Source organism: Urocitellus parryii, chromosome 13, assembly GCF_045843805.1.
Source record: "Urocitellus parryii isolate mUroPar1 chromosome 13, mUroPar1.hap1, whole genome shotgun sequence".
NCBI classification, from domain to species: Eukaryota; Metazoa; Chordata; class Mammalia; order Rodentia; family Sciuridae; genus Urocitellus; species Urocitellus parryii.
The window spans coordinates 39,394,850-39,408,081 of record NC_135543.1 but is presented as its reverse complement, the minus strand read 5'-3'; the positions used below and the strand labels follow the sequence as shown (position 1 = coordinate 39,408,081).

The 13,232-nt window shown below is 32.2% G+C and overlaps 1 protein-coding gene across 5 annotated transcripts in view; it reads right to left on the bottom strand.

Moving 5' to 3' along the window:
* The window catches only part of Trappc8 (trafficking protein particle complex subunit 8), a 91,401-nt gene that overhangs the window by 32,807 nt on the left and 45,362 nt on the right, over positions 1–13,232 (bottom strand). For 4 of the 5 annotated variants that reach the window (XM_026400741.2, XM_026400742.2, XM_026400744.2 and 1 more), the window contains 7 exons: positions 11,069–11,293; positions 10,014–10,122; positions 7,062–7,256; positions 6,526–6,656; positions 3,313–3,387; positions 2,691–2,817; positions 71–225 (listed from right to left, as the gene is read on the bottom strand). In XM_026400741.2, coding sequence (XP_026256526.1) covers positions 71–225; positions 2,691–2,817; positions 3,313–3,387; positions 6,526–6,656; positions 7,062–7,256; positions 10,014–10,122; positions 11,069–11,293 — 1,017 coding nt within the window. The remainder of the gene's footprint in view (positions 1–70; positions 226–2,690; positions 2,818–3,312; positions 3,388–6,525; positions 6,657–7,061; positions 7,257–10,013; positions 10,123–11,068; positions 11,294–13,232) is intronic. The other variant, XM_026400743.2, reaches the window with a different exon arrangement.

The window sequence follows — 13,232 nt, the reverse complement described above, 5'->3', positions numbered from 1 at the left end:
ATTAATTTATTTAAAGTATCTTCCAGCTATGTCAATTACTGAGCCCATTACATTTTAAGAAGTGAAATACCTCCAATAGTGGCATTTCTTCAGTGATTATAGGGTCTAAACGTCGATCAGGACCATATTTAATAGATGTTTTTTCTTCTTTTGTGTTGTTAAGTCGAGGACCTTGAATTTCTAAATCCTGTCTCCCTCGGACTGACATACCCAAGGAATGTTTTCCTGAAATAAAAAACAACCAAATGCCCTAAAATAATCTGATATATTAACTGACAAGAATTTAACTTGAATATATGAATACTTAAATTTCAGATAATTCAATTACTGATTAACATGATTAATCAAAGAATTAAGTATATTTTAATTCCATGTTTAATACCACCTATATTATGCTGCTTAATTTCTCATCTCTTTGGGATTTACTTATGTTGCATAAAGACTACAAATCACTGAAGAGAAGTCCTTTAAAACCTGTATTTTCTAAACCATAATGCTTATTAATCAAAAAAATTCTGAGAATATCTTGGGTCTAATATTTAATTGGGCTATCACAAGATAGATATTCAAATGAAAAAAAATTGAAAACATAGAACAGGTCAATCTTTCACTTCCTCATATTTGAATATATAGTAACCTGAATAATTTCAGGACTATAAATAAACATATCTTCTCAAGAGACTGAACAAAGAAAATTAAATATAGCATAGACAGCTTTAACTTTCTTAAAATTCATGTGAGATTTCCCCCAAAGACTTCCATACAGTACATGTATGTATTTAAAAAAAAGAAAAGAAAAAGGGTACACAACTCTCTTTCCTGCAGGACTACTCAAAGCCTTTAATGTGCTGAAAGTTACTCTAAAGGGTTCAAGGCCAGATATATAATGTAGCATTTCCCACACTACATTTGACTTGGTTCCCTACTAGCATTTTACATAATACTAAACTACATTAAAACATCATGAAGCTGGGCGCAGTGGCACACGTCTGAAATCCCAGTAGTTTGAGAGGATGAGACAGAAGAATCATGAGCCTCAGCAACTGCAAAGCGCTAAGCAACTCAGTGAGACCCTGTCTCTAAATAAAATATAAAATCGGTCTGGGGATGTGGCTCAGTGGTCCAGTACCCCCGAGTTTAATCCCCAGTACAAAAAAAAAAAAAAACACATCATGAAAACTCAGTTTTTAAGATAGGACTTATTTTAATAGTTAATTCATAATTTCCTCCTACTAATGCCATACAATTACATATAAATTATATTAATGCCTATGTTTGGCCTTTAAATGAAACAATTAGCTATATTTTACTGACAACCATAACTCTGTGGTACTAGGTCAAGATGTCAGATTGCACAAGTGGGAAAAGAGCTTCAAAAAATTCTTGCTGGGCAGAGTGGTACATGCCTATAATTCCAGTAGCTTGGGAGGGTGAGGCAGGAGGATCGAGAGTTCAGAGCCAGCCTTAGCAATGGTGAGGTACTAAGCAACTCAGTGAGATCCTCTCTCTAAACAAAACATAATAAAGGGCTGGAGATGTGGCTCAGTGGTTGAGTGCCCCAGAATTCAATCCTTGGGAAGTCGCCCACCCCTGCCCCCCAAAAAGTTTTAACACCCACTTATCTTGCTTTAAGAATGTAATAAACAGCAAAATAATTTACAAACAATTTGTCTGGTACTTGTCAAACAAGAAATATAAATATAGTATAAAAATGCAGTACACCTTGCTCAATTTTAGTGTATTTTTTTTTGTTTATAGCTTTTTAGTCATGAGTTCATTCCACTTATTTTCTAATTTTGTACTGAATTTATCATACATATTAAGGCAACAGAAATATTCAACAGGAGGTTAAAAGGATCAAGTTTTCCAAATGTTCCAGAAGAACTTCCCAATATTTATATTTAAGTGACTTATTATGTTTTCATAATATCTTAAATAGGGCAATACTTAAATTCTGTAATGTTGCAGAAATAAAAACTTTTATAAGTGCTAAATTCACATCTATCAATAACTAGTCACTTTAATTTGTTATAAGATAGATCTACTAAAATAAAGGGCTGGGATAGAGAGTTTTTTAGTGAACTCCCTTCCTAGCATCTTTTCAACCTAAACTCATGTAATCACATATCTGAATTATTAGGTAATATTAGATCCTGAAAGACTCCTGAATTTAAAAAAAATATAAAAGTTTGTGTATATTATAATATTCAAAAAATTGTAAAACATTCTATTATAGGGCATCAAAAATATCAATTTAACACTAAAACCCCAGTCTTTATCAGGACAGAAAACAGAATTTCAAGGGTTTAATATTCAATGAAGTGAAAAACAATGGTTTTTTAATTTGTTCAATGCTTTTTAAAAAGGATATATTCAAAAATAGAATACAATAAAGTGGTTTTTGTATTGGCAGCAGACATCTTAATAAATGGTTAGAATTTATTTGCTAAGAATTTACTACATTTGGATAATAACAAAAGAATTATCAAAAGAAAATAGAAGGGAAAAAGTTGTTTATTTTTTAAAGCTATGGTAGAGGTTAAAATAAATTAGTCATTCTTACATCTGCCTAAATGCTTTATCTAAAGGTACATTTGCCCTATTTAGAAAATACCTCATTTTCGTCCATTTTATTCTATGGAATGATTTAGGTATTAGTTTGTAATTGTTTAGCAATGCTATAACTTTACCTGTATGACATCCAGGAAGAGCACCAATGCCATCTACTGTCATGGAGCCCTGAATAGTGCCAAGATTATAAACAACTCCCAATATATGCAGCTCCCCTATGTGATGGGGAAAGAGCTTTAGTCTTGCCTGTGGAGATATTTAAGTCACTCTTATTATGTTTTCATAATATCTTAAATAGTGCAATACCTAAATTCTGTAATGTTGCAGAAATAAAAACTCATGACCTAAACTTTTCAAATATCAATTATTTCTTATTGAGAAGCAACTTTTTCAAAAGAAAATCTCTAATTCAACAATTATACAAGAGCGTCAATAATACTTTTAATAAAAATCTAAATATGCTGTTCAAATAAATATCATGTGAAATTACCACACTGAAACTAATAAGGAAGTGAAAACTTTTCACCAGGTTTCCTAGGAAATTAATCAAAGACCACTAGAAACCTACTTTCCCACCAATTTCTTCCTGAGTAATTTCAGTTTCCTGATCATCTAAATTTTAGTTCTTAAAAATACTAGGATATAAAATAATTTCATTGAGATACATTAAATTTATTTTTAAATGTTTTCAGTTTACTTATTTAGCAAAGCAAAAAACAGAAAAATGATAAAAACAATTACCACTTTAGATTCTTCACTATTAATTAAGAATTCTGAAATAACTTCAGTTCCAATCATTTTAGGTTCACCTGTAATCTAAAAAATAAGTTATTTTTTAAAATATACATTCTAATAAAATATTATTAATACTTAATATTAATGAATTATTAACATTCTTATATACCAATACTAAGAAATAATAACTAATTAAAGTTATCATTACTAGATTCTTTGTAAGTGCATGTAGTGCTGGGGACCAAACCCAGGTCCTCACACCTTCTAGGCAAGTGCTTTACCACTGTGCCACCATTTCCAGGTTCTTACTATTTCCTAAGCTCCATGAAAAGTGTTTATTTCCACCCCTAAAGTGGGGTCATGCTATAGTGGGTACTTGATATGTACATTTCATTTTGTTCTACCAACTCAACTGAAGAAGATACAACCACCAAGAGGATAAAACACTAAGAGAAAAAGTTGAACTGCTCATAGTTAATAATGGCCGCAATGGTATTTAATATTGTCATAAGAACAAATCTCTCCATTTTTTGTCCAACCACATCTTTTTCCAAATTGGCCAATTATATTTAAAAAAGGAAGATTATACTTAGAATAGGCATGATGCAGAAAAGACAGGTGGACAACAAGAGCAGTGGGAGAAAGGCAGACCTGCTTCCTCCAAACCACTGACTTAGTAAGAGAAAATATCTATGGTCAGATGGCAAAGCAGAGCTAATTAGCTCACACTGAAGGTAAATTTGATTCTCATAAACCTTATTTTACTTTTACCATCAAACTAATTATTTGACACAAAATATAAAAATTACATCTCCCTAAATTCCAGTTCAGCATCTGCGTCCATCACCAGAAGAAGCCCATTAAATAAATCTAGATTTTGGGATTTGTGGACCTTAGCTCTATGGCAAAACACATACTCAGCATATGGAAAGTCCTGAGTTCAATCACTAGCAAACTACCCACCACCCCCATCCCCCAAAAAGATATCTTATTTGAAATTTATAGGAAACAGTGCAACTGTTTAAGAGTATTGTATATTTTAATATAATCTAATAAACTTCCTTTAAAATAAGAAATGCTAAACAGATTAATATATTTATAAAACTAATAGATCTTTCTTAAAACCTTTCCAAATTTCAACAGTTCATACTCTCATAATCACAAAATAGCATCAATGAATTTAACCATTTAACCATTTTAAATAATGTAATCTTTAGGAAAAAAAATCAAAATAGTTCAAGAACAAAAACAGTCTAAATAATTAAAATTCAAATTAAAAATTCAAATAGATATCTTTCTAGTTCTCTCTTCACAGATCAGAACCAAAATGCTGGGATATTTCCCAGACTCAAAATATAAAACATATAGTCTGGGTTAAAGCATTTATTTTCTGGTGCAAGATTCTAGTGTTCTAGTGTTCCTTTCCTGCCTCAATCATGAAACCACATATATAGTTAGAGGAGCCACGAGATCAAAACCATCAGTAATGCTGAGTCCCTGCATGGAGGCCAGCTCTTCTGAAGTTCCTACACCTGTAAGGTACTTTGTGGGGATAAAAAATAAATGTCTATATGTTGAAAAAATATATACACACATACATATATGGGAGTGGGGGGGAGTACAAAACAGTGAAAATTTGTATAAAAGATATTAGTGAATAACCTAATAAATTATTAGCTAAAAAAATATATTTGGAAACAGGCCCAGGGGGTGCATGCCTATAAACACAGCTTACTAGAGAGGCTAAGGTAGAGTATCCAAAGTCAGCCTCAGATGACTTAGTGAGACTCTGTCTCAAAAGAAAAATAGAAACACACACACACACACACACACACACACACACACGTCTAAGTTATTTGTTACAATCAGCTGGTAACAAAAATCATTTGTTCAAATCATTCCTGCATTAAAAAGGTTAGGAAGGCCAAAACAGGAGGTTTCTGAATTCAAAGCCAGCCTTAGAAATGGTGAAACACTAAAACTCTCAGTAAGACCCTGTCTCTAAATGAAATACAAAATAGGGCTAGGGATGTGACTCAGTAGCCGAGCGTCCCTGAATCCAATTCTTAGTACAATATATACAAAAGGTTTATCATAGACATGAATATAAAAGAAAAAGATATATATATATATATATATATATATATATATATATGAAACTTATTAAATGGACAATGCACAAAATAGGAAATACAAATACAATAACTGACTTCATTGGAAAGCAATGAAATGGATAATAAATTAGTAAGATGATATTTTTATCAGATCAACCAAGTTTTTTTGTAAATAATAATAATCAGTGCTGCAAAAATGAGACACCCAACGCCACATGCTGCAAATGAGAAGCTTATTGGTATGACCTTTTGCAAAATCGAGAATTAAAATATGTATTTCCTAAAACTCTTATAACTTTGCACCTAGAAATCTTTTTTACAGAAATATTCTGAAGGCTAAGAAGTTATGCACAAAAATATTCATCACAGGGGGTAGGGGTGTAGTTCAGTGATAGCTTGCCTAGCATACAAGAGGTCCTGGGTTTAATCCCAGCACCCCATTAAAAAAATAAAAAATAACCACTGAACTATTGTGATAATACACAAACAGAAACCTCCAAAACAACTACAGAAAACAGGAGGATACTATGAATCATCCATAGATGATGGATGATTCATAGGTATAGCTCTTCCCAGAGCTATTCTGAAGTTAAAATCTATCATTCTCACATGAGACTAAATATAAACAATGAATAGAATTGGTTTGTATATTTGAAATTTACAGTAAATGAATTTTTTCATACCCATATTTAAACTTATAGTGTAAACTTTTTAATACACATACTGAATAATTACGTAAAAATAAAATATTCAGATGTTTGAATATCAGAAAATGCATATTAAACAACATAGAATAAAAAAAGCAACACATATAAGGAAATTCCAAATCCAAGCCAAAAAGATACAAATGGAAATGACTGAAATGACAGCAAAATGTTAAAAGTTGGTTATTTCTAAATATTAAGAATATACAATTTTACTTTTATATCTTATGTAGTTCTATATTCTCAGTTTTCAACACTAGCACAAATTTTTAAAACAAAGAAAAAATAAGCAAAAAAAGATTGCGTATAGCTCACATAACAGAAGAAGCAGAAATATTATTATGGCATCTGTCAGACTATAACTGAAATGTACTTATTACAAATACCTTTTAATAACTTACTAGTTCTTTAACTTCTTCATTATCCTTTCCACTGAAATCTTTAGGCTGAAACTTCCAAAGTAATGACAAATCAGTCAACAAAAGTGGAACCTTCAAAGGGTTTCTAAAAGCCACTTCCACTGTAATTGGTTCTATGAAAGAAAGACCTACATTAATAACTTTAATAAATCTTGCCCCTCACCCTAAGCTTTAAAGTTCTAAACAGACCTTGCTTTCATTTCTGCCTACACTGTCCTCTAGTTTATAAAGCTCCATTTATTCAGGATTCAGTTTTTAAATTACCTCTTCTAAAAGAGTTTTCCAATTTCTCTCTACTAAAGGATGTCATTTCCTCTTCTATATCCTAGCATCACATTGCATATACCTATATTAGAGCCCTCACTGGTTTTATAAATGCAACTCAGAAAATTACTGGTTTTTAATTTATCTTTGCATACTCAGCCTCTGGAAATGTACAGCATACAGCAAATTATCTTGAATCTGCTTTAAGTAAAACAAACAAACAAAAAAACAAAAATGAAATTGAAGCATATCACCTTCCACAACTGCAAGTGGAAATCTGGAGTTATCCGAATAACTGTTCAAACAATATTGTGTGGGATAGAAACTGGATGGAATTATTCCTTTGTTAACCACAGCCACAACTTGCTCTTCAAGTTCTCGCCACTGCTGAGAGGATTCAGAGTCATATTCTTGATCAAGACTTACATGAGTAGCTGCTTGCTTTTCACCTAAAAAAAAAAAAAAAGAAGAAAGAAAAAAGTCACCATTAAATATGTTCATGAAATGCAAATTAATGAAGTATATGTTTTTGAATGTCCTCAAACAAAATATACTTCAAATAAAAATCAGGAGTATCCAAATAAAATATGTATGCATTCACTCTTGCCTATTTCTATTTCTCTAAGCAAATAAAATATTCTCTTATTAACTATAACTTAACTGGAACTTTGTTGACAAAATTATTTTTCTCTTGACTCTGAAAGTATTTTCCTTATCTACCATGAACAATTTCTTTATGAAATATTTCAAACAATATAGAAAAGGAATGAAAAATAATGTAGCAAATACTTACATTCTGAAATGTAATAAATGTCAACTTTTGTCACATTATCCTGATTTTTTTTTAATAAAATGAACATTGAAGATATAGCTGATGTCCTCTCTGCAATCTCCCCAAATCCAATTACTCTTCCTCACTCCCACTGGCATAACTTCTTCCCAGAGCTATTCTTAAGTTAAAATCTATTATTCTCACATGAGACTAAATATAAACAATGAATAGAATTGGTTTGCATATTTGAAATTTACAGTAAATGAATTTTTGCATACCCAAATTTACAAATTTTTTCATACACATATTGACATTTATAAATAAATTTTTCATATCCACATTGAAACATATACAATTAGTTCACTCTTGTCCTGAAGCATAAATCCATTATGTAAAAATACCAAAATATATTAATTTGTTCTCTGCTATTAGGAATTTTAGTTTCACTTTTTTGTTATTAAAAACAATAAAGCCAAGAATCTTCTAAGCAAAAAAAAAAAAAAAAACAATCTGTGAGGTGAACAGAGAGCCTACAGAATGGGACCAAATTTTTACAACTTGCACATCAGGTAGAGCACTAGCCTCTAGGGTATATAAAGAACTCAAAAAGCTAAACACCAAAAAAAAAAAAAAAACCCAATCAATAAATGGGCCAAGGAACTGAACAGACACTTCTCAGAATATGATATATAATTAATCAATAAATATATGAAAACATGTTCAACATCTCTAGCAATTAGAGAAATGCAAATCAAAACCAAGATTTCAGCTCATTCCAGTCAGAATAGCAGCTATTATAAAGACAAACAACAATAAGTGTTAGCAAGGATGTGGGGGAAAAGACACACACATATATTGATGGTGGGACTGCAAAATGGTGCAGACAATCTGGGAAACAGTATGGAGATTCCTTGGAAAACTTGGAATGGAATCACCATTTGAACCAGCTATCCCACTCTTTGGTCTATACCCAAAGGACTTAAAAACAGTACACTACAGGGACACAGCCACATGAATGTTTATTGCAGCACAATTCACAATAGCTAAATTGTGGAACTAACCTAGATACTCTTTAGTAGATGAATGGATTAAAAAAAGTGGTATATATACACAATGGAATATTACTCAGCAATAAAAGAGAATAAAATCATGGCATTTGCAGTTGGAGAATAAAATGCTGAGCGAAGTTAGCCAATCCCAAAAACCAAATGCTGAATGTTTTCTCTGATACAAGGAGGCTGATTCATAGTGGGGTTGGGAGGGGGAGCATGGGAGGATTAGATGAACTCTAGATAGAGCAAAGAGTAGGGGTAGAAAAGACGGTGGAATGAGATGGATATCATTACCTTAAGTACACGTATGAAGACACGAATGGTGTGAATATAGTTTGTATACAACCAGAGATATGAAAAATTGTGCTCTATATGTGTAATATGAATTGTAATGCATTCTGCTGACATATATAACAAATTAAAATAAAAAATAAAAACAATAAAGCCAGGCACAGTAGCACAAACCTATAATCCCAGTGACTTGGGAGGCTGAGGCAGGCTTGCAAGTTCAATGCCAGTCTCAGCAACTTAGTAAGGTTCTAAGCAATTTAGCAAGACCTTGTCTCAAAATTAAAAATAAAAAGGCCTGGGGATGTAGCTCAGTAGTAAAGCACTACTAAGATCAATCCCTAGTACCAAAAAAAATTTTTTTTAAATTTAAAAAGTGGCTATGAACACAATAAATATTTTTTAAGAACACTAAATTAGATTTCAAGGAGAAACATTAAGCTCAATATAAGAATATTTAGGATTACAAAGTTTATGTCAATGTACATCAAGAACCTTAATAGTAAGGTTTACTATTACAAAGTTTATGTCAATGTACATCAAGAACCTTAATAGTAACGTTTTACACTTTTGGTCCAGGAGTGCCACTCCAAGGCTCAATCCTAGGAAATAATATAATCCTATATATTTTTTAAAGCCTTAAGACAAGAACTGTTACGTACTTCTGTGTACATTTGAAATTTTTCACAATGAATAGTTAAACAAGTTTTATACAAAGATATTCATCACAACACAATTTTATATAAGCAAAATGATGGAAATAATCTATATAACTAGACAATGTTAAAGTACTTTAAATCTTTATATACTGAATGAAATATCTCACACCAAAAATGCTTACCAAGATTATATAACATAAGTACTTTCCATGTGAGAGAAGTTGTTGTAATTATAATTTTTTTATTGTTTTTAGTTTTTAAAGTTAAAAAATAACAATGAAGTAGTTGTTATTGTCAGAAGATAGGACAACTGATAAAGTTGTATAAAGTTATTTATTTTAAAATATTCAACTACGTAACATTTTTTTAAATGAAGAAAGGAAACTTTAGAAAAATATCCATTAGGTAACTCAGACCAAATAAAATTTTACTAACCATCTGCTGGTCGTCTGTCATGGCCAAAGAAAACCCGTGTTGCTGAACTGTTAATATATGGTAAAGGAAGTTGTGGTAAAGGACCATCTGGTGATAGCTGACTTACATTCTGGGAGAAATATAAAATAAAGCAAAAAGAATAGTTTTTAAGAAAACTATACTTTCTTCACATATGTTTCATTTTTAATGTGTTAAATATTAAAAACATGTAAGCAAAATATTAAGACACATAATTACTAGTTTTAATGTCAGAGTCATACATTTTATAACTGAGAATAACTTCAAATATCACTTATTCTGCCTTCAAAGATCTTCCTAAGGTTACTTAGCTAGCTAGTTCCCTTTTGATATTACACTTTCAAATGTTATTTTGGTATGTATTTTACTTCTTATGACTCATTTTAGCATTCTATCTGCCAAAATTCCAATATAAATGATTTCAAATTAATACAGTCTTAACAGAGTAGTCATTTTATATCAGATAAATAAAATAATTATTTACAGGCCTTGGGGGGGGGGGGGAATTACAACTTCCTATTCTTCCATAAAACAATGCTTTATATTTATATGTTCTATGCTCTTGCCTCAGTGAAATATTTTTTCTTCCTATTAATTTTTCTATTTCTAGATTATGCCATAATAGCTTGTTTACTTCTCACAGATCCATACCTCCTCATCTTTCATAAGGAAACGAAAGAAATGTGTATTTTCAAAGGATTTTAAGAGAATCCACTATTGTAAAATTGATTGTGGTTCTATAAAAACAGGATGAAGAAACAGTCAAGAAGGCTTGTGACATCTTTTCTTTTTAAATATTTCAATAGTCACAAATCGAATGTTTACAGAAATATAAAATTCTCTCTTAAAAACTCTGAAAGGGACACTGAACTGATGTCTGAATAAGAAATCTAGCCTGCCATAACTTTATTAAGACGGATAATTATATATACTCTAACAAGACCATTTTATTATACTTCTAGAAGACAGCTGAATGTGCTTTTTTGCTGAAACAACTTCAATATAATTTTAATATCTATTCCTGAAACAGTATTTACCTTGTAAACATAAAGATATTCTCTAAGGAAGGCCCCTTGTTGAGCAGCAGATTGTTTACTCTCATTGATTAAAATATGCCTGAAAGCAGACACAGCATTATCCAGTTGCCTAAGTGTATAGGACTGGCGCCCAATAGTGAAGTTAATGTGATCCTCTGCAAGAGACCAGCCTTTTCCTTTGTAAACTTGCATGGCTTGACAATAGCAGCGTAAAGCATGCTTCTTCTGTAAGAAAACAAAGAAAACAAAGTACAATCCATATTTGTCTTGGACCGGATAAAATAAATCTCACACACATGTATACAAAATTAAGTAAGTGGTTCTTTCTCTAATAGAGAATAGGATGTTAAGAGAAAATAAAACTAGTATTTAAAATTATACAAATCACATATGGAATATAAAGATTCCTCAGTCATCCGAAGGGTGTGTGAGTGGGTATGTTTATGGTGTAGAGGTGTAGGGATGAAGAAAGAGAAAGGAAGACCAGTCTGACCTCTACTCACTACTTCTCTGAGCGGCATCTTAAAAGGTCAACTTTAGGGTTGGGGATATAGCTCAATTGGGCCTTGCATGCACAAGGCCCTAGGTTCAATCCCCAGCACCACAAAAAAACAAACAAACAAAAAGGTAAACTTTAGAAGAAAATGTTCAGTTCTCAATTTTGCTTTATTTATTTCAAATTCTTTCTGGAAGGCAGGGCCTATACAAACTAACAGTTTTCAACATCTAAGATGGGTAGATTTTGTTAGTATTATGTGAAAATCAGTTCTCATAGTGTACTATATTTTCAAAGAACTTTCTTTTCTATCAACTGAAAAAACGCTAAACTTGGCTAAACCAAAAATATGCATTTAATTTAGGTGGCCACATATGCCATGTCACATAGAGATTTACATGAAATATAAGTAAACCTTACTTTTTTATATTAAAATTCACATATCAGCCCTGACATGGTGACCCTCACCAGCCTGCCAACCATAACTCACTGGCCAGTGCCCTGACAACCATGAGGTAGTGCACTATACCTTTAAAATAGTGGACTAGGACAGCAGCACAGTGAACACTGCTTAGGCATGACATGGCAGGGTTTTCTGCCAGCATCAGATGACAGCACAGGTTCCTATTCAAGGTGGTCTCTACGAGGATTAATGTGTACACCCTGTTGTTCAGCACACCTACTGCAATACTGAGAACAGCAAGGAATTAAAACTGACTATATGCTACACAAGAAATGTGCTCAGAACGGAAATAGTGCAGAATGCCAAAATCTGTAAGTATTACAGTAAAACTGCAACATTTATGGCAATAAATGTCACCATACACACAAGAGAGGTACATATCACCACATTCTTACAGGAGTACAACAGTATGCTTCATAGAAAAGATAATAAAAAATCAGGAGGTGAAAATTTGCATTGACCATACATACTACAGAGAACTTTTAGAAAGCACTGGACACAATGGTGCACACCTATAATCACAGACACTTGGGAGTCTGAGGCAGAATGATAGCAAATTCAAGGACACCCTCAGCAACTTATCGAGACCCCCCCAGTAACTTAATGAGAGCTGGGGATGTGTCTCAGTAGTAAAGCACCCCTGGGTTCAATCCTCAATACCTGGAAAAAAAAAAAAAAAAGCAAGCAAGCTTGAAAAGCAGGTAAAGAATCAAGAAAAGATTGTAACAGAGTATAGCAGTCATTTTAACAGAAAATCAGAAAAGACTTGCCATATCTTTACATAAAAATAAAATCTCAAAGAAAAAAACCCAAGTTTCATCAGTGACAATGGAGAGATTTTCTCCAGATCTGGCTCTGGACTCATCAGGTACCAACCACCCTGCCATCACCACCCAGTGAATGAATAAAGTGGCCACTTTGAAAAAAGATGCTTCAGCAAAAGAATCTTGTGATTTTAGAAAAAGGAAAGAGGATTACAAAGCTGAAGGCTGGTTTTCAATATCAGGAATCTCAGATGAAAATCAAAATTAAGGGGTGGGGTGGAGGTGTGGACAACTCTAAAGAACCTTTTAACCAGAACCACCATCTTTCAGTAACTCACCAAAAGGATAAACACAAAAAGAAAGAGGTACCTGAAATACATTCTCTAGGCCTTTAAGAAAACATGGATTTATTTCTTTGGCCACATACATATGAATCTACAA